The sequence below is a fragment of the Caenorhabditis remanei genome, chromosome I (genome assembly GCF_010183535.1).
Source record: "Caenorhabditis remanei strain PX506 chromosome I, whole genome shotgun sequence".
Classification (NCBI taxonomy): Eukaryota; Metazoa; Nematoda; class Chromadorea; order Rhabditida; family Rhabditidae; genus Caenorhabditis; species Caenorhabditis remanei.
In genome coordinates, this window is record NC_071328.1 from 6,794,961 (window position 1) to 6,815,286 (window position 20,326).

At 38.9% G+C, this 20,326-nt stretch overlaps 7 protein-coding genes across 7 annotated transcripts; 4 read left to right on the forward strand and 3 right to left on the reverse strand.

Annotated features, from left to right (window-relative positions):
• Positions 1–292: 292 nt before the first annotated feature.
• GCK72_001286 (uncharacterized protein) lies at positions 293–3,951 on the reverse strand (the record flags this gene model as incomplete). The annotated part of the gene is made up of 10 exons (XM_003111167.2): positions 293–437; positions 496–645; positions 1,050–1,393; positions 1,452–1,862; positions 1,914–1,985; positions 2,031–2,075; positions 2,718–2,786; positions 2,833–3,178; positions 3,544–3,725; positions 3,844–3,951. The coding sequence occupies 10 exons, from the start codon at positions 3,949–3,951 to the stop codon at positions 293–295; spliced, it is 1,872 nt and encodes a 623-aa protein (XP_003111215.2).
• Positions 3,952–5,499: 1,548 nt separating this feature from the next.
• On the forward strand, positions 5,500–6,605 carry GCK72_001287 (uncharacterized protein; the record flags this gene model as incomplete). The annotated part of the gene is made up of 2 exons (XM_053722901.1): positions 5,500–5,556; positions 6,417–6,605. 2 exons carry the CDS (start codon positions 5,500–5,502, stop codon positions 6,603–6,605), a joined length of 246 nt encoding a protein of 81 aa, XP_053591546.1.
• Positions 6,435–7,322, reverse strand: GCK72_001288 (uncharacterized protein; the record flags this gene model as incomplete). Its single annotated transcript, XM_003111358.2, has 3 exons — positions 6,435–6,807; positions 6,855–7,165; positions 7,212–7,322. 3 exons carry the CDS (start codon positions 7,320–7,322, stop codon positions 6,435–6,437), a joined length of 795 nt encoding a protein of 264 aa, XP_003111406.2.
• Positions 7,323–7,814: 492 nt separating this feature from the next.
• On the forward strand, positions 7,815–11,245 carry GCK72_001289 (uncharacterized protein; the record flags this gene model as incomplete). The annotated part of the gene is made up of 13 exons (XM_053722902.1): positions 7,815–7,952; positions 7,995–8,126; positions 8,173–8,498; positions 8,542–8,680; positions 8,724–9,279; positions 9,326–9,444; positions 9,680–9,917; positions 9,967–10,110; positions 10,154–10,551; positions 10,600–10,734; positions 10,783–10,842; positions 10,890–10,985; positions 11,066–11,245. The coding sequence occupies 13 exons, from the start codon at positions 7,815–7,817 to the stop codon at positions 11,243–11,245; spliced, it is 2,661 nt and encodes an 886-aa protein (XP_053591547.1).
• A 481-nt stretch (positions 11,246–11,726) lies between these two features.
• GCK72_001290 (uncharacterized protein) lies at positions 11,727–13,656 on the forward strand (the record flags this gene model as incomplete). Its single annotated transcript, XM_053722903.1, has 7 exons — positions 11,727–11,783; positions 11,836–12,405; positions 12,451–12,654; positions 12,702–12,810; positions 12,857–13,101; positions 13,147–13,265; positions 13,314–13,656. 7 exons carry the CDS (start codon positions 11,727–11,729, stop codon positions 13,654–13,656), a joined length of 1,647 nt encoding a protein of 548 aa, XP_053591548.1.
• Positions 13,657–13,842: 186 nt separating this feature from the next.
• On the forward strand, positions 13,843–14,853 carry GCK72_001291 (uncharacterized protein; the record flags this gene model as incomplete). Its single annotated transcript, XM_003111253.2, has 4 exons — positions 13,843–14,085; positions 14,135–14,353; positions 14,398–14,599; positions 14,645–14,853. 4 exons carry the CDS (start codon positions 13,843–13,845, stop codon positions 14,851–14,853), a joined length of 873 nt encoding a protein of 290 aa, XP_003111301.2.
• A 456-nt stretch (positions 14,854–15,309) lies between these two features.
• On the reverse strand, positions 15,310–20,307 carry GCK72_001292 (uncharacterized protein; the record flags this gene model as incomplete). Its single annotated transcript, XM_003111055.2, has 8 exons — positions 15,310–15,505; positions 15,555–15,664; positions 15,712–15,845; positions 15,893–16,040; positions 16,324–16,403; positions 16,541–16,660; positions 18,837–18,923; positions 19,905–20,307. 8 exons carry the CDS (start codon positions 20,305–20,307, stop codon positions 15,310–15,312), a joined length of 1,278 nt encoding a protein of 425 aa, XP_003111103.1.
• Positions 20,308–20,326: the final 19 nt, after the last annotated feature.

The following is a 20,326-nucleotide window of genomic DNA, read 5'->3' on the forward strand; positions in this document are numbered from 1 at the left end:
CCAGTTCGATTAATTTATTAACCGGTTTCTCCCTCAAAAAACCTTCCCTTTTTTCTATATTTGTTGCTTTTTGTCCCTCTTGAAATCCATCTGCCAAAGTCATTTGCTTCATTTTCTTTGGGTTACGAAAAATGTATCAGCTTCATTGTTCCAATTTTATTTTTATGTGAAAAAATGAATCGAATTAGATAATAAAGTGAAGAGAGAAAATACAAAGGCAGTACAAAGAAATTGTACTAAAACAGATTGAGAATTTACAAAAAAAACTTCAGAGAAAATAATAATTTTTGAATCATCCTTGTCGTGCCACTTCTGCTGCTGAAATTGGATCAGATCCATCTTCGGATTCAGAGTTTTCTACAAGATTCCTCAGATTCTCTTCTTGGCGACGACGGTTTTCAAGGATTCTTTCAATCTTCATATCAATGGCTGTGTCACTAAAATTTTTAGCAGTTCTTTGAAATGATTCAGAATTCATTCTCATTTTCAACTTACTCGATCTTCGTTTTAACCTCATTTCCACTTTTGTCGATGTAGTGAACTTTTCCGTTTTCCACTCTTCTATCATACGAATTTCCCTTCTTATCGCGGATTACGGTTGGTGGATGATAACGGATGAAACGGATGTGTTGTTGCTGGGCATCTCTGAAAATCAGACAGTTTTCAAATTCTTCTCTGTTCATCGTTTTGCTTGGGTCGTTCATTTTTTCAGATTCCAAGCGATTTCTTCGAAATCAAAACAATGCCCGTGTCAGAACGACAGACGTATTCATGTTTTCAATTTCTACCATGTTTATATCCCTGCCCAATGAAGGACAGGGTCTCCAAAAATTTTACAGCAGGTCTTAAACAAGGCCTTGTGTGTTGTTACAATTTACGTAAAGTGTGGGAATGTTATTTACAGTGTGTACCGACACTTCCCGGGTTCCGCATGTCACTATGGAAAGTGAGTAAGTGGGCGGGGCTGTAGGATGAATAATTAATTGTGCAGAAGTTCCGCTTTTCCAGTGATACACTTGCTGAATAAAAACCATAAGAAAAGAACTCACTGATTCTTTGGAATAACAACATTCTTCGAATCTCCTGCATCTCTTTCATCTTCTCCTGGATTTTTGACCTGTCTGAATTCTCCATCAACTCGGGGTTGTGTTCCAGATGCATCAACTGGATCTCCTGGATTCACTGAGTAATATGTCTCTCCCGTTTCAGAATTTCTTGAGTTACTTCCACTATCTCCCAGATCATCTCTCGAATTCTCAGAATCAGCATTTCCGAAATTCAATTGATTTTCGTTTCTTCCTCCCTCATAGAACACTTGATTGTTTTCATTGTTCTCGGAGTTTCCGGAGTTTGGTTGAAGAATGTACGCTGGTTGTTCGAATTCTCTGTTTGTCTGAAATTGATTATCTCGTTGATTTATACTCTCTTACGGTTATCTGGTGTTGACATACCTCTTGAGCGTTTCCGTTTCCACTAGAACTTCCATATCGATTCTGATAGACAGCATCTTGATTGCTATGAGCATTAAAGTATTCATTGTATCCTCTTGGAATAATTCCTCTGATTCTGTACTGATTTCTCAGCCATTCTTCATACCCTGGATGATTTCTTGGCGGCTGTTGTTGGGAATCATAGTATTGATAGTTGTGGGAAATTTGATTGTTCTGATTGTTTGGTACGTTTTGGATGTTTTGAGCAGATGATGATGAACCGAAACTGGAACCAGATCCTGATCCAGATCCTGAGTCAGAGCTAGATGATGACGAAGAAGAAGATGGACCATCGAACCGAATACGTCTTCCAGATGAATCGTATGCTGGACGGTGAGCATCAGTTTGAGAGCCACTTGGACGACCGTATTGCTGGAAAAGTAACATATTTCAGTGGAATGACATTCATCTCAAATTCCTCACATCATAATACGGATACAATCTCCAATTTGTGATTCTCTCTTCATGATGTGGGTCCTTGTAGATGTCGAGATCCTGAATTTGTAACTTCATATGGGTTTTTCAGCGTTTAAAACTTACCTCACGACGTCTTGGTTCAGCAATGATATTCATTGGAACACGGTTCTAAAAAGATAAATTCAGAAAAAGTTTCATCAATTAAAACTGTGCAAACATTTAGTTTTAGGGAACTTTTTAATCTTCTTCCTCGAAATACCCAAAACTAATTTTCTTGATTCCAATTTTAGAACGATGAAAGGTTATTTAATTTTTTGTGGAGGCAATAACTCTCAGTAGGAGACATTGCTATTTACTTATATTTTCTGGAAAGTGCCACAAGCCAATTCATTTTCAGCTATTTTCATTACATTATAGTGGGATTGAGTAGAAAGCAAAGGCGAAGCGAATTTATTTATTTCATAGAAAAATTTACAAAAAAGCACGTGAATTACAAAATGACTAATTCAAATTGTTGATCATTATTGGATCGAAAGCGATTGCTCTGGGAAGAAAAAGTGTTTTTTTTTTGGAGAAAGAGAGTTGGGATTCTAAGAGAAAGAAGCGACGAAGAAGTGTACAGAATTCAAAAAAGAGAAAGAGACTTGGATACGCTCCTGGCGTAGAAACTGTTTCAGTTATATTTAGTGACGTGGTGGGGTGGTTTGGTGAAGTTTATGGGGAAAGGTGCGTGTGAAGGGAATTTTGGGGAATTTATTTATAAAATGGGATTTAGAGAAGCTTTCTGGGATGACGATAAGCCTGACGTACATCGGTTGGTTGTTGAGTTTTCTTCTTTAAGAGCCAAATTTTTCGATTGAATGTTTCTGGTGAATCCACCTGAAATTACTTGATTTTGAATTGATCTGCCACTGCTAGTTCCTACCTCGACTTTCTGCTCGTTGGCAATTGACACTCCATTGAACTTTTTCGCTTTCACATCAGCGTCTCCGAAGAGAACTTCGTCTCCGTTGACCTCGTACTTGGCGATCTTGTGATGGTGGAATCCGAGGACGTCACGATTGCGAAGATGTTCTCCTTGAACCCATTCGAAGGGGAGGGGTTGGTGTGGGTTGTAACGGGATCGGCTGAGCACTCGGAAGCCGCCGCAGACCTCGACTACCTCCTTTTGAGACCCAACGAACCACCCACACACCTTTCCATCAGGCTTGATGAAGGCGTGGCCGAAGGCCTCGTAGTGGACGTTCTCTCCGTACTTTGAGCGGGTGATCCTGGAAACTTACTCTGGTTAAATACAGTGAGTAACAGATATAAATTCGTGCTGGTTTAGATGTTTCAATCGGTGTTAATTTGCAAGTTTTGATTAGTGAAAGTTAATTTATAACATCAAAACACACAAGTGAATAAGCTAGATAATTTGTTAGTTGATCATTGTCTTTAGGTGATGAGTGAATCCCATGCTCAGTTTTAAATCAGTGACTATCTTTGAGTGAAATTCGTGCAGTTTATATAATCAGAGCACACAATTAGAACTTTCAAAAATAGAAACTAACGGATCGGCGTTTTCGAACATATCCCTATAATACGATGTAGTTTTCCCTCATTGAACAGTTCGAAGGTATCCTGAATAACTCACCAGTACCCGACAAACGAGTTTCGTTGGAGGTGTCCGTTGTTATCGTTTTCCGGGAACACCAGGAAGTCATCTGTGGTTCGACCATCGCGAAGAGCTCCATCAAAGCCGACGGTTGTCCAATACTCTTCCTGAATCTGAGAATCCAGTCCACGACAACCACCACGAGCCACGAAGCCGTCTCCCTGAAAGTGTATAGAAGTTGGGAACCATACTACCAGTTTTCATTCTACAATCAAAATGGTGAACGAGCTCCTATTTCATGAGTCATATTGCTCATTTCTACTCATTTCGATAACTTACTCCTCTCATTTCCATGTATCTCCCACGACATTTGCCAGCTTCCGTCGGAGAGAAGAAAGTGGCGACGAGGATGACGAGGAGAAGTGAGAAGATAGAAGTTACCCTCATCTGAAAATGATTGCAGATGTTCAAATGTATATACTAGTCGAAGAGATTACGAGGATAAGGTACATCAAGATAGTAATCAGTTAGAGACTCTTGGGAAGAAGTACCATATGAACTAGAAGATATCCTTCAGATCTACACAAGCTTCAGAGAGTAGAAGAACAAGTGGGTTTGACCTGATTCTCTGAGGCATCCAGAATGATCAACTGACTAAAAAATATAAAAAGTGAAATATGATAGAATGGAATTTTCGGAGGAGTTGCTTTTATGTGTTATGAAATTAGATGCTATCATGATGTGGGCGAAAAGAGGAAAGAGACTACCAATTGATTGCCTAACATTTAAACTAAACGCTGCTCCGTTCTCTTTTTCTTTTCACCACGAATGAGCCGCCATTCCCTCGTGAGATGGAGAAGAAGAAGAAACTCATAAATTAGCTTCAATCGGCACTTTTTACACTTTTTCTCTTTCTCATGGGTCATGAATTCCTCAGAGATATGTATTGTGTCAATTTATCATATGTGTATAGTCGTGGTGAAAAGAGCACAAAAAATGGAATGAAAAAAGAAAAATGGAGGGAAGCGAGAAGGCAGAAAATGGGTGGAAATATATTCTCTTATCTTTGAATTCATGAAGTTTTCTAACAGAAAAAGGCGTCATACAGGCAAAAAGGAGTGAATTGATTAGGAGTCAACATGGGGGGAGGAAGAAGGTTGAAAAATGAAATTGGCATTTACGGAATTTGACGGGGGAAAAGAGGAGAAAATGATGATGGAATATGAGTCAAAAAAGGTTTTAACTTTAGATTTAGGCATTTTTTTCTTGATTTGGAAATTCAAGATAACGAGTGTAGTTTGGAAAGTGAAGGGAAAAAATAGAGGCGAACTATTTCTGTTTCAGTTTCAAATAAATTATCTTGGGATTCCAGAAACTTACTGTAATGTTGGATACCGATAAAAAATAAGTGGATTTCGATTTATTGGTTCATCGGAGAAAACCCCGTTCTTGTAGAATCTAGGAACTTAGAACCAGGGAAACTAGAGAAGCAAAATCCAACATCGATGCCTTGCTCACTCTATCTTTCAGTTTCTAGATCATTAAATATGGGGAAGATGTTGTGGAAACAAAATCCAGAAACTTCATTTCGACCAAGATTTTCAATAAAGATTACATCTTTTTTCAAGCCAGAATTGATTAAATCCCGAGTTTACATTATCAGACAAAATGAAATTCCTGAAATATGGGATAGTCTGGACGGGTTTGATCTCCCTCTCATATTGATATATCAAATTGAAAAAAAAACAAGAGAGGGCGGGAGACACTCTGATCAACTTACTGCACCTGACAGGTAGAGCGCATCACTGGGCACTGCTAACTTACTTTAAATGATTCATATCAAATGTTAAATGACACAAATTTCAAAATTTTCAAAAATTCTTCTAAAAATATGCATCTGTTTCCAAATATTACTCACCATGCCGCACCCATTACCTGATTTAATGATGCTGATACCAGACCACAAACTTTTTTCCAATCTAAACAAAACTTTAGATGATGACGGAAAACGTGAGAAATTATAGAGACAAAGTGATTGAAGTGCACTTTGAAGTGAGTGCAATGAAAATGTCACATGAAGCTGAGAGAAAAATGAAGCAATTCGTTGGGGGAAAATGGGAAAAAATTTTGAAAAAAGAGGAAATTTTGGAAATGATAAAAGGAATAGTGTTCTGATAACAGGTGGAAAGTGAAGAAGGAAGAAGAAAAAAGACAATTGAGGATTAGAAGAAGGCGTTGTTCCGGAATGATGAAAGTACCGTAATTCCATTGAATATAGTCCAAAGAATAGAAGCTTCAACTAACTTTGAAGTTTCCAGGTTTCAGATGATCGAACTAAATAAATTATTTTATGCTTCGCAACAGTCGTTATTAATTGTAAGACATCAAAAATTAATTTAGAAATTGCTAGCAATAAATTCCCGAAAAATTCTCCGATCAAAACTCAATCAGAGTAAATAGAAAAGATGCAGCCTCTTCTTCTCCTGATAATAATTGGTTTTATTACTCTATTTTCGAAAATTATCTTGGTGAATTCCGCAACAGATGCTATCTATGCTTAATCAAACTCAAACAAATTTAGTGCTCGTCTCGGCAAATTTGTATGCTTTCATGAAAGACAAGGTAGTTCCGAAAAAAGCTGACACTGGCGTTTTTCGGAGCCAACCCGATTGATAACATTTCACCGAGCGTTTACACGTTTTGTTGAAAATTTTCAACGTTGTAAACGCGGTACACATAAAATTTGATATAAAGAACAGGTGCATACCACATCACGGGTTTATTATGGGGATCTTTTCCTTTACAATTTGAGAAAATGTGCCATTGAAACAAGGTGGGGGCTTACAAGAACATGCATAAAAGGGGAAATATAATTTGTACTATGTACATATGTACAAAGGTACAGGTTTCAGAAACATGAAGAAATGAGTTTAGATCTGACCATCGATCGGTTGAGCTCCAAGCCCAGCATCGTCGAGAGCAGATCCACAGCGTTCAACCTTAGAGAGCGTAGCTTCCTCGTCGATGATCTTGGAGCAAGATTTCGAGTCTGGAGAAGCAGTAGCAGAGGAAGACTCCGAAGACTCGGTGACAGCAGATGAATCGGCGGCATCGCCAGCTTCCTTCTGCTGAGCCTTTGGCTTGCGAGTTCTATTCTTGCGTTGCTTTCTTGGCTTCTTCTTGTCTTCAACATCAGTTGAAGCCTCCTTGGTTTTGGTTTCGGTAGTCTCCGACTCCTCGCTATCAACCGATTGTCTCGGCTTGCGGTTCTTGCGGAAGCGCGAGAGCAGCTTATGGCGGTATCTATAATTTATTTTTATTGATTAATTTTGATCAATTGCCAATCTCACCTTGATCCGACAACGTTCTCTCCGGCAGGGCCGGATACGTTGGCGGCTTCTGGTCCGTTCTTTCCTTCAACGAGATCGAATAGAACTTCTTCCTCATCAGCGAGTGTACGCAGGTAGAACTTCTCAGTATCAGATTTAGCGATTGCGGTTTGGTGAACGAAAACGTCCTTTTCTCCATCATCGCGGGAAATGAATCCGTAGCGGCGAAGAACCGAGTACCATTTCACTTTCCCCTGGAGTCCAGTGGTGAGAACACGCTTCGCTTTCTGTTCCTCTTCCCAAAGGCGGATGCGTTCGGCAGTAGGAATGCGCTAAAAATTTAATCTTAAACCTGATTTTTTGATGAAAAGCTCTTACTTGCTTGCGCACTTTCTCTTCGTTGTTGCTTGGCGTTGTCTTTTCATCGATGGAGACTCCTTCGAGTTTCTTCTCGACGTCTTCGACAGCAGCGTTGGCAGTATCCGACATGGTTGCTTTGTGGGATCAACTAAAAAGAATTAATAGTCAGAAAATTAACGGAAACAACAAGACGGCACTTCGCACTAGCACAAAAATGAAAAGAAAAAAACATGTTTCGGAAAAAGTTTCGAGATGCTTCTAAATTTTTAGGATGGACGAGCACTGAACTGTTGGGTCCCGGACCACCGTAACCGGCAACACCTGCACATCAAACTTTTGCGGCAACTCAAAACTTATTTTTTACTTTGAAATTTTTTCGATAATTATTTTGAAACATACAATTTTTGTATTTTTGTTTTACAATTATTTAAAACTTCACTGTATTGCCTTCTATAAAAAAAACTATCTTTATTGCAGCTGCGAATTTCATCAAGCATCCCCTACATGGAAGAGGAGGAACTGAAAAAACTCGCCTCTCATCTTGCGCAGAAACATTTACCATTGAAACTAGAATGGCTAAAAATATGTATAAAATATTTGGAAAAAACAGTCGACACCAACATGCGACGCTCTCTTAAAATGTTCGATTTGGTGATGCAGCAGTTTCTAAATTCGAAGATCTCTGATACTCTGAACCCTGTAATGAAGATACCAATAAATGCTTCTAAAGTTATGATTGTGAAAAGGATGGTTTTTCAGGTAATAGATAGTAAAATTCAATTTCAAGACTAGCAGATTCAGATAACTTCGTACACGAATATCTCAGTTTCTCTATACGAGCAACTATCAGTATGCACTCGCCATAATGAAGATTTGTCATGGTTTCATGGAGGTTCGAATATGCATCATGATGAAGAAAATAGGGAGACTGAGGTTCTCTATTTATTTTTCAAGGAATGCTTAAAAACTGCTGTTTCAGAAAGATACCATTTTCCAAGCAGCTGACAAAAATAATAATTTCCGGCCGATTCCAAAAAAACGTGGAATGTTCAAACTGGAGATTACCGATGGTTTGAATACGGTGAAAGCAATCGAGTTGGAGGAAATTTTCGATGAGACATTGGTTGTTCCTGGTTCGAAAATTCTTCTCACTGGAAGTGTCAAGTGTCGCCGAGGCGTTTTTTTACTTGAAAAATCAAATTGTATGTTTCTTGGTGGCCAAATCGAATCACTGCACATTGATAAGATTAAACAGCTCTCTGCAGCATTGAATATTGATTTGGATGCAGAAAAGAAGAGAAGACAGTGAGTCGTCTGAAAATTGCAAAGTTCTGACTATCGTTTCCAGAGAATCACTAGAGAAGGCTGCTGCGTCAGTTTCTGGGACCCACAGGAAATCACTTGATAAAAAGAATACGTCAGTATTAAACCAGTCGAGTCTTTCCCCGTTCCTAATAAAAACAAACAGAAAAACAGGAGAAGTAATGGTAAGGCTCCGATAATAGAACTTTTTCAGATACTTTTTTTTAGAACTCACCTAAAGTTGCATCTCTATCACTTTCAAAACTTGTACCATCAGTAGACAACCATCCTGCTAATCCAGATCCGATAGAAAATTGGGATTTTTCTATTGAAGAGATTGCTCAACACGCAGAACCGACTCCAGAGCCAACCAAGTGCCGTGAAATTAGAGTCGAAGAACCATCATCATCCTCGAATCTACAAAACATGAGTGCCGTACAGCGAACAGTTCTCCTACCGCCTCCTCCGACTAAGAAGTTGTCATCATTGGCTATCGATAGTAGAGAAGAACCTATCCGCTCCCCAGTTATTCCTTCAAAAATGTCAAACGTCAACCAGAAACCACAAAGGCGTGAAGGAAACAGAACAATAGAAGACTGGGCGTTCGACTCATTATCCTCTCTTGAAAAAACAACAAATTTGAAGCAACATACGATTCCAGATGCTAAAGTGAAAAGCAAACAGCTCCCAGGGCATCTACTACGTTCTTCATCAAATTCTATTGAGCAAATGTTGAATCTTTGCAGGCCAACATTAGGAGACCCCAAAATGGCAGTTGAAAAAAGTGAGTAGAGTTTAAATGATAAAAATAATAAACTTCAACTATTCAGGAAAAGAAATCTCTCAATGGGTATGGGATGAGAAGAAAGGTTCGGAAGAGGAAGATGTTTCGTCAAAACAGAAAAAAGATGATTCAGTAGTCGAAATTCCGCAATGTTTGATAAAGCAGGTTTGCTGGAAATATAATAATAATTCGTTTATTTTTATTGCCAGAAATTGCCGAGACACTTCGAAGATGTGCAACTCGAACAGAAACCATCATTCATTCGAACTCTTCATGGGCCTCGAAAAGGAATCGAAGATTTCAAAAACAAAACAAAAAGTCCCGAAAAGAAGATTACCGAACACTTTCTACCTGTCAAGGTAAAAATTATGAGAATTTTATGAAACATTTCTAAATCTAGGGAAGGAATTCGAATACAAAAATACTAGAAAGTCCTAAAGCGAAATCACCAAGCATTCATACTTTACAATCAACCAGTCGGGTTCATGTACCTACGATTGACTATGATCAAGAAGATCAGCTTGACGAAAGTGATGAAGTTGTACCGGTGACTCCTTACCCAAAACATCCTAATCAGTCGTTGGAAAATGAAGAATATGTTCGCGGTGTCGAAGAAACTTATATGGATGCTTCAATTAGTAAGGAATGTTATGTTTTTTATTAGATTTAAATGTTTTAAACTTTCAGTGGAATGCACAATTGAGCAAGAAGGACGATTGGAATGTGAAAGATGGGGCTTGAACGGCCGGAAACGAGGTCCTGGAGATGACGCACGAGTTATTGAGTTGAACAGTTATTCGATAAAAAAAAGGACAGAAGATCAAGATTATGGTAATAAATAGTGATGTTAATCTATTTCTGTATTTTGTTACAGATAATCGAAATCAACCCCTTCCTCCTCAAATAAGTAAACGTGTTCCCCCATCTCAAAACCAAATTCAACCATGCACCAAAGTTATCGATGAATCAGAAACGGCCGAATACGCTGGCGTCCCTTCAGTATCACAATATCACACTTCACAAGCTGCCCGCCCTCAGCAACAACAAACATTCGCATCCACAAACGATTGGAACTTTACCGATCGTCAAAAGCAGGTCACTCATCCACCGAGAGTGAAAGTGGAAAGAGTTGAGCGACACCCAGAAGAAAAGAAAATATCGACTATGATGAGGGTTCCAGCGAAGAATCCTTCTTCAAGTCAAGACGTTGTGGAGATCAGAAACAAGCAATCAGCGAATGTTCAAATTTATAAAACACCCTTCGCCAAAAGAGTACGCTAACTACCTTCGTTGCCTTCACGTTATGAACTTTTATTTCAGCTTAATAGTACTGATTCTTCTTCCACTGCCACGTCTCAATTGTTTCAACGAATGTCTGATTTGCAAATTGTTCCATTAGCAGATGCTCTTGTCAATAGAAAGTTTTGGATGATGTCCAAGATTATTGTTGCTATGGTAACTGGTAATTATTGGTGAAATTTATGATAACTTAAAAAATTACAGCCCACAATATGTCATCAGCTTCACGAGCTGAGGTCAGATGGGATAGATTGGTTGTTGCAGGTTGGCAATCTAAAACAAGAAAAATACTGTCAATACTACCATTTCAGATTAGTGTAACCGATACTTCCGCCCCAAATGTGAAATGCCGCGTGGCTACAGACCTTCTCAATCGGCTATTCGGATTCAACGTTCAGCAGTGCAAGGTTCTCTCATCATACTCGATATGTCTTGTTTCATATACAATTTACCATTTCTGAAAACAATCTAATGATTCCTATTTCAGAATCTATTTAATTCGAATCAAGTCGAAGAGCTTCGAACAAAAAAGTGCGAAGCAGAACGAAAATTACTGGGATTCAAACGTTTGGATTTACTAGTCTGGATTGAAGTGTCCCCAGATCTTGAGAAACTTCCTTTGATAGTGGACGTCAAAACCATATCGGATGCTCTTAACATTTTGTAGTGCACGATAGTCCTTTTTTCTTTGACGATTAGAATCTATCATAGCCTTCTTATTGTTTTCACTTCTTCTATATATTTTCAACTAGAACTACGAATTTCGTGTAGTAGCTTGCATGACATTTTTCAATTGCCCAGATATTTTTATGTACAGCATGTCACTCCAGTTACATGTAGCATACCCCATCATGTGCCATTTATTTCAGTTATTTTTAATAGCTTTTTTTCTATGTTTATTGTGTACCACGTATTCTTTTTGAAAGAATAATAGTTTTTCTCGTTTCACTCATTTTTCCTGTTCTAAAAAGTTATTTTAAATACTCAATTTTTATTTTCAAACGATGCTCCGAAATTCCGTACATGCGTGCTGTTTATCGTAAATCGACAACGAATTACTTTGCGAATTTCAAAACTGATTTCTCGAATTCTCGGTCTTTGTTTTGTAGTTGCTGACATCTTATGATTCTCAAATTTCAGACAAGAAGATGACCTCAATCGATGTCACAGAAATCATAAAATCTTCCTCATCCTCGTTGAACCAAGTGAGTCGGGAACTAATAATAATGATGTTTTATACGTTTCGTATTGTTTCAGCCGTTGAGAAAGAAACCTCGATTCGATGAAGGTGCAACTTCGTCATCAGGGGCATCTTCGTCAGGACAGCCACGCCCTGAAGATATTCTCGCAGCATTGGAAGCCGAGCAATCAACGTTTGTCGCTTTGGATGATGTTCAAGTAAAGAAATTAGTCACACAGCTTGAGAAGAAAATGCGAATAAACCGAGAACAAAGAGTAAAGAACCCAGACGATCCACAAAAGTTTATGGAATCTGAAATTGAATTGGATAAAGCTATTCAGGAAATGCACAGTTTGGCATCACAGCCGGATCTTTACGTATCGTTTGTGGAAATCAATGGAGTCGAAATTCTTCTTCAATTGTTGGGACACGAAAACACGGACATTGTTTGTGCCACATTGAGCCTATTGAGAGAGCTCACAGATGATGATGTGATGGATGAAGGAGAAGAGGGAGCTGCAGAACTCATTGAAAGTCTTGTTTCGGGATCGATCGTTACTACATTGTTGGCATGTGTCGAAAGACTGGATGAGACCATCAAAGACGAAGCTGACGGAGTTCACAATGCTCTAAGTGTTATTGACAATGTAATAATTTTTATAAAATTTCTCAAGTAATTATTCTACTTACAGATGATAGGATTCCGTGTCGAAATTACAGAAGAGTGTGTGAAGCATGGCTTTACCGTGTGGCTACTGAAAAGATGTTTCCAGAAGGGAGCATTCGATGCAAACAAAATGTTCGCATCCGAGCTTCTCTCAGTTATTCTTCAAACTTCTGACAACGCGAAGGCGAAATTGACCGATAAGATCGACGGTATTGATATTCTACTGAGAGTGAGTCTAACTTGAGTCATCATTCATGCGCATTGAAATGTTTTCAGGCTATCGCTGTGTTCAAGAAGAATGATCCGGCAAGTGTTGACGAAAGAGAGTATATGGAGAACCTTTTCAATTCTCTCTGCGCCGCCCTTATGTTCCCTGCTAACCGGAGTATGTAGTTCTGTTGATTCAACTTAAACCAGAAGTTTCTTTTCAGAAAAGTTTCTGGATGGCGAGGGTCTACAATTGATGAATTTGATGCTTCGTGAAAAGAAACAAGCGCGTCAGAGTGCTCTCAAAGTTCTCAACCACGCGACGTCCGGAAAAGAAGGAATCGAAAACTGTAACAAGTTGGTCGAAATGCTCGGATTACGAACAATTTTCCCACTCTTCATGCGGACACCTTCAAAAACTAAGCGAAAGGATACGACGCCAGACGAACATGAAGAACATGTTTGTACGGTACGATTTCAATTATTTAGGCAACTTAATTGTTCTGACTTCTAGATTCTCTCTTCTCTGCTCGCAGCTTGCTCGGAAACTCATCGGGACCGAATTGTTCAGAAGTTCGTCGAGCATGAACACGAGAAAGTCGATAGAGCGGTGGAGCTCTTTTTGAAATACAAGTATGTTGACTAGTCGAGCTAAATATTCACAATTGGTATTTATTACAGAGAGAAAGTTCAACGATTCGAGTTGAAAAAGAAACGTCTTTCGCAAGAAGCTGGGACGTCGTCAGAAGATGATGATCCGGATAGAGATTACCTGGATAAACTAGACAACGGACTTTACACTCTTCAGCGACTCACGCTGATTCTTGGCGACGTGGCAGTTTGTGTTGAATCAGCTAGATTGAGAGAGGAGAAACTGTTCCAAATGAAAATGAGCAATAATCGGCTGGACTTGATGCTGGTGCCGATTATTCAAGAATACAGTGATAATTTGGGAGATGATGCCACATTGGAGCAGGAGAGAGTTCTAGTTATGATCAGCAGAATTGAAAATTTTTATAAGTGATTTATTTGTTTCGTATAACTTATTTTCTAATCTTATTGTTATCGTATTTTTCCAGTTGAATTAAAATTATTTGTGCTATGATTTACTTTTTCTTCTTTCTTTCTTTTCCGGTTATCTAACGTTTTAAATATCTTTCAACAAAGTTGATGTTCTTCTTTTATAATTGTTTCAAATCAGGAACCAACAATGCCACCGAGTCCTCCGCTAACTTTTGGCGAACGAGTGATGTTTCACCTCAAATCTGATGACGACTTTCGCACAGCTGTAGATGCATTTATGGTTTCGTTCGCTATAGTGGGAACGGTCTCAGCCTCTTCAAACTTTCTGCTAGGCATTATATCAATTCTTCCTACACTTCTAGCTGCGTATTTCATAGCTAGGCGTCGTCTTAATAAGTCTATTCTGATGCCAGCTGCCTTTTTGGGATGTGTAAGTTACTGGCACAGAAATATAAATGTAATGCTTTATCATATTTCAGGCGGTGGCGGTAAACCTGGCGTATACAGTGTCCCACGAAGGAGAGGTTTGGGAGCATCCAACCCGATATTTCGTCTTCGTATTCCTTTTCCATTTCACTGAATTTGTCTTCACTGCACTAACAAATCGACGTTCTCTACGACCTGATTCATTCCTCTTGAATCATTCTGTCGGCTATTGGCTCGCCGCCGGAATAAGTTGGATTGAGTTCTCCGTTGAAGTAAGATTACAAACATTGTTGCCATTCTAATTGTTTGGTTTCAGGCGTATCTGTTTCCTGGCATGAAATGCTACTCAATTCTCTGGATTGGAACGATTGGATGTATCATTGGAGAAGTTTGCAGAAAGTTGGCGATGGTTCATGCTGGTCTCGGATTCACTCATCGACTGGCAATGACAAAACGTTCGGATCACCGGCTTGTGAAGGATGGAATTTATGCGTACATGAGACATCCAGGATATTTCGGTTCGTTTCAACGAGTGTTGATTCTCTTTAACATGATTTTTCTAGGTTGGTTCGTTTGGGCCGTCTCTACTCAACTGATCCTCTGTAATCCAATTTGTGTCATCGTCTACGCCTATGTGACGTGGCATTTCTTCGCTTCGCGTATCTATGACGAAGAAAAAGATCTGATCGCATTCTTTGGTGATTCTTACACAGAATATCAAGAAACTGTGTGGGTTGGTGTCCCATTTGTCCGCGGATATCAACGACCATAACTTCAAATTTCCATGTCTTTCACCTTGCCATTTCAATTGCAATATTCCTACGATCTCGATTACTTTTCTATGTATTTAAGTTATTCTAGCGTACTTCACAATTTCATTAATTTATTGCACGTATTGAATATATTCTTTTAATTTAACTTTCATTATATATACACAAAATGTATAAGAAGTAAGAAGCAATCGTTTGAGAGGATCACCGTTTGCAAACGAAACTAAATTAGAAAATGCAGAGTAATGAAGAGGAACTGAAATGATGAAACATGGATTTGGACGATGGTAATTCAAGAAAAAGCATTTTTTGATAACATTGTGTGAATAGAAAAAAAAACCGTAAAATCAAATTTGCGATGATAAAAAAGCACTTTCTGGATGACTTAGAATATCACTTAAATTCAGATACTATTAAAATTTCCAAATAAAACTAAAAAACTCAAAAAGAATGAATATTTATGACCGATTCTTCTGTGCTAACATCACTTTATTGATGAAGTTGACCACTGCACTTCCAGGTTGTTCTGGCTCCAATTCAGCAAAAACGTGGCATGCATTTTCAGACGAAGACGGAATTCTGGCTACAAAGGCGAAAAGACGTGCTTGAGCTATGCATCCATCATGGAAACCGAGAGCTCGTGTGTTCTCGAACCTGAAAAAAATCAATGAGATTGAAATGAAAATTTTATTTGAATATCTACCTCCTATCAATCGGATCCATTCCAGCGAAAATGACACTTTGCACATTGAAATGGCGTCTGAAGAACACTTTTCGAGTGTTATCTGTTAGCGTCACTCCTTGAGATGACACCTGAAATTCAGCAATTAAGAATTAATCATTGAATTCTGAATCGATACCTTAAAATGCACAGAAACCGCCCGACTCTCTCCATTTATTACTCGTTGTGAACACGTGGCAATGCTCCGTTTTACGCACTCGTTGCCAGTCAACGATTCTACGTCGACACTGCCCACGTAGACAACGTTACAGGCTGCAAATTTGGAATTACAGAATATTTATTATTTTTTGAATGCATACCTGCTCCTTGCTCCAAAAGGGCTTGTGTAGCTGATAAGTGTTCTGGAGTGGCAGCTGGATCGAAGTCAGGTAGTACGAGTTTAGTTGGGAGGGCCAGTGCAGTTATGGAATGTTGATAAACAAGAGCGGAGAGGGATCCAAAAACAGGCTGAAATAAAATACTGTATACAATGCAATTTGGAAATATGTTTCTTTGTTCCCATTTACTTCTGACTTTTAGAAATTGGGAAGTTATTCGAACCCTTACTTTTTTTTCGATTTTCAATCCTCCTCAATTTCAAATCAAACCTCAAATATTTTCTGACCCCATTCCCATCTTTTCTGAATTTCCCATCATTATTCATTTATTCTAAAAACTCATAAATCTTTCTATTTATTCTCTGTCTCTTCTTGTCACCATATGCTCTTTTCTCCTCGTTTTCTTCCCTTACCTCATTATTGCATCCCTTCAGTTTGACACCCTTCGGTGACGGTTCAATTAGGAAATGACGGACGAGTTCGGTTCCGTCTCCTGGAAAGTTGAGAATTTAGTATCAAGTATTTTATTGTGGTATTATGTTAGGGTCCCGTGGCGCTCAGTTTACCAACTTTTTACTTTTTTGGACTAGCAGGTTTTCTAATATTGACTATTCATGAAATAAAGTTAACCTGGATTGACACCTGGAGGCGGTGTGGATACTTTGAGTGCTAATCCAAATGCTCCTGGGAATGAATTGGAATCACGAACGACGAATGTTCCCGGAGGCTTGTCACGGAGCATGTTGATGGCTGAAAATCCATTAATTTTACTTCCGAATTCGTCTTGAAAGTCTAAGTTTTCTAAATTCACTTCACAATAGACACTCGCTTCAAAGAAAGAATCTAATTCCGAAAAACAATTTTCTATAAGAATGTTCCGAGACACCTACGCAATTTTTCGTTTTCTTCCCCAACACTCCCTACAAAATTGCTACATTCCCTCTCTATGCATTCAACAAAAAACGTTTTTGTTGATGTCCGCACGGAGCAATAAATCCCATGAAAAACAAATGTGTGCTCCTTCTTTTTTGGAAGAAGCAGATATTCTTCATCTTCGGAAAAAGAATAGAGAGACATTCATAATTCATCCATACCCCCGTTTCCTTCTCTTTTTCTGACTTTCTTCATGTCGTCACATTCAGAAACCAACAATTTCAGATGACTGATGATCAGAAAAAAGAGAACGGGAGAAAAGATTGCGTTGTAAAAATGTTTCGAAAATGAATCTTTGGGATGGAAAATTATTTCAGAAAAAGTTTTACTAAATGTTTATTTCTATTTTCAGATTCCTATCGGTTTCAGATATCTTCTTTTATTTATATTCCCAAAATATGATCAATGAAATTCTTCTCGTGTCCCCACTAAAGAAAGCTGGGTAACAGTATATTTTCTCCCCCCATCGATGTCGGAAATTTCCCCCCACTGGAAGAGTAGGATATCGCCCCTCCTCCCCCCCCCCCGTTCATTTTCCTTTCTTTCATATTAGCGTAAAATACTAAAATCGAAAAAAAAACTCGGGGTTTGACGAGAACGTGAACTTATCCCCTGTTCTACTCTACTCTGTCTTTGCTCGATCCGAGAAAAATGTTCTCTTGCAATCAGGAGTCTATAATCAGCCCCCGTAGAAGAGGGGGAGAGAATCTAGATTCTATAATAGCCCCCCACCCAGTTGATTATCCCCAGAAGCTTGCTCTGCAGTAAATACCGCTTGCTCAGCACCCTGGAAGTAGCGAATACCTTAAAACAGGGACACCCAGGAGCTTGCTTTAATTTGGAGTCTATGATCAACCCCCGTAGAAGAGGGGGAGAGAATCTAGATTCTATAATAGCCCCCCACCCAGTTGATTATCCCCAGAAGCTTGCTCTGCACGCACCCGCTTGCTCAACACCCTGGAAGTAGCGAATACCTTAAAACAGGGACACCCAGGAGTCTATAATCAACCCCTGGGGGGGGGGGGGGGGGAATCTAGACGGATCTGGTGGGGGGAGATTGTAAACCGACTAGGGGGGCGAATGTTGAAGTATACCGAAGAGTTCGGAAAAGCCCCCCGTTTCAACTGGTGGGGGGACAAAATATACTGTTCGCAGTACACAATTTCCCCCCACTACCTCATCGTATGGAATTCAACCCCATCCAAAAATTAACATGGATTGGGGGGGGGGGGGGGGGTGATTCCGACGGATGGGGGGCAACAATGGAGTGGGGGGCGATTTCATACTTTTACCAGAAAGCTGTGTATCCATCTGTTGTGCCTTGTGGTCACTATCATTCTTGCAAAACTTGACCCATCTCACTTGTTCTCTTTCTCTCCCTAATCTTGCACTTCTATTCTCTTTCTCTCTTTCATTTCGAATTCTGAATCGAATCGATGCTCTTCTTTTACACTATTTCCAATAGTAATAGAGAACATTCGTACGCATCTTCTTCTTCTTCTCGGACACAATATTACAACACAAGGAGCATTGAATTGAGATGGAGAAAGAAGAAGTTACACGTTTTATATATATATTTCACTTGTAGTGAATCAGAAGAAGAGATGAGAAAGTTCAAATGAGAAGAGTCTCGGTGTGTGTGTGGGAATCTAAGGGTTAAAGTGTCCGAAACATGAAACTTTTTGAAGGAGAAAAAGAGAAAAGAAGAACTTTGAAGGAATTTGATCCACGTGTGTTTTGAGTTATCAAAAGAGATTCATGTCTTCTTAATGTCTAGAGTGTGCATATCACATATTTAAAGAAGTTTTAGTTGTGTTTTGTTTCTTTAAATAGTCTAATTAATAGTTTCTTTCTTTTCCTTATCAGCAAATTCTTTTCGTATGCACACACAGTTGGCAATATAATTTCAGTCATAAAACTGATTATATTGATAATCCAATCAACTTCTCGTTTTCTTTTTCGATTAATCAAATGAATTGAAAACGAAACAAACCTTGTTCTCTTGAAATCGTCGGTTTGTACCAGTATTTGGAGGTGTCTTTCACAAATAATGGATGATGATGAATGATTTCGGAGGTGTCTGAAACAAGAGAATTGAGAATTTATGGAAAAGAAAAGGAAGCTCATAAATGGGGGTATCTAAATGGAAATTTATGATGAATGAAGGGTTCGTTCTGTGATCTTTTGTTGCTTTTTTTGGGTATTTGGTGGAATAGAGTATTTTAAATTCAGAATCATTAGAAAATAATGAACAGGTGACAGATGTTGTTGTGTTTTCTACAGGTCGTATGAACCAAATCTATAATTTTCAGCTGAAATGATAAAGAGAGATTTTCAGATCTCTCAAACCCAACAATTTACTCTTCAATCCATTATTTTAGAAGGGAATTCAGCTATTTTCCCTATCCAATCCTATAATCCATCCACTTGAATCGAGAAACCCATTTGAGAACTTCACCCATGAAACCCATAACAATTTCTTCTCTGTTTCCACTAGATTATCTCTTTTCTTTCCCTCTCAAAAAATCCCGAAATGCTCATAAAACATTCTAAAAACACACACTGTGTTGTATCTCGATGTGTACTACTACGACAACAAAAACTTTTTCCTCTTCTTATTTTTATGGGTGCGTCTTCGTCAATTCGGAAGACCAGCAGTGGAAACGAAATGTTACAAAACGGGAGGAGAAAATGTTTGGAAATGGAAATGGAAATCAATCAAACAGTTAGTGATGACATCAATGGAATATGTTGATTTCTTTTGTGTGACGAGTCAAGACTCATAAAGTTTTATGTGGTTTTCGGAGGATCAGATTAAATGAGATGACACGTGGTGAAAGAAGAGGAAAACTTAATCGAACGGAAGTGAAATTAGGCGGAAACTTATTCGGAATTAGAGGGACAGCGACTGTGACAGAGAAGGGAATCTGGCTGATACAAAAGGATTCTAGCTAATTTGATGACGTTAAGAACGGAAACAAATATTCTGTCTGACGAGGGTAATAAAGTGAAAAGGTGATGACGTGGCTTCCCCTTGGGACCACATGTCTCTTCAACTTACCCTTTCCATTGTTTTTCTTTAAAATGCTTCCACCACCAGGACCTCCAATAACTCCTTGTCTTGATATAAACTGATCATCTGCTCCTCCTCCACCACCTACATCTTCTTCCATCACCACGTCATCAAACTCTTCTTCTTCTTCCACATCATCATCATCCTCTTCCATTGTTTCTTTCGAAGAAGATGTTATTGTTCGACGAATCAAATCATCTTTCTCTTCAACATCCGAAAGATCCGAAGATTCTTCAGATGAGGCCAAAGAGACGTCACAGTAACGACTCCTTGTATGTTGATGAAGTTGAGCTGTGGCTGAGCCAGTTGTAGCTGATTCATCATCATGATTGTTTCGTTTCAGATGTATAACTACAGTGGTGGAAGCAGATGTTGTAGCAGTGTCAGACATGGTTCAGTGGAGAGAGTAT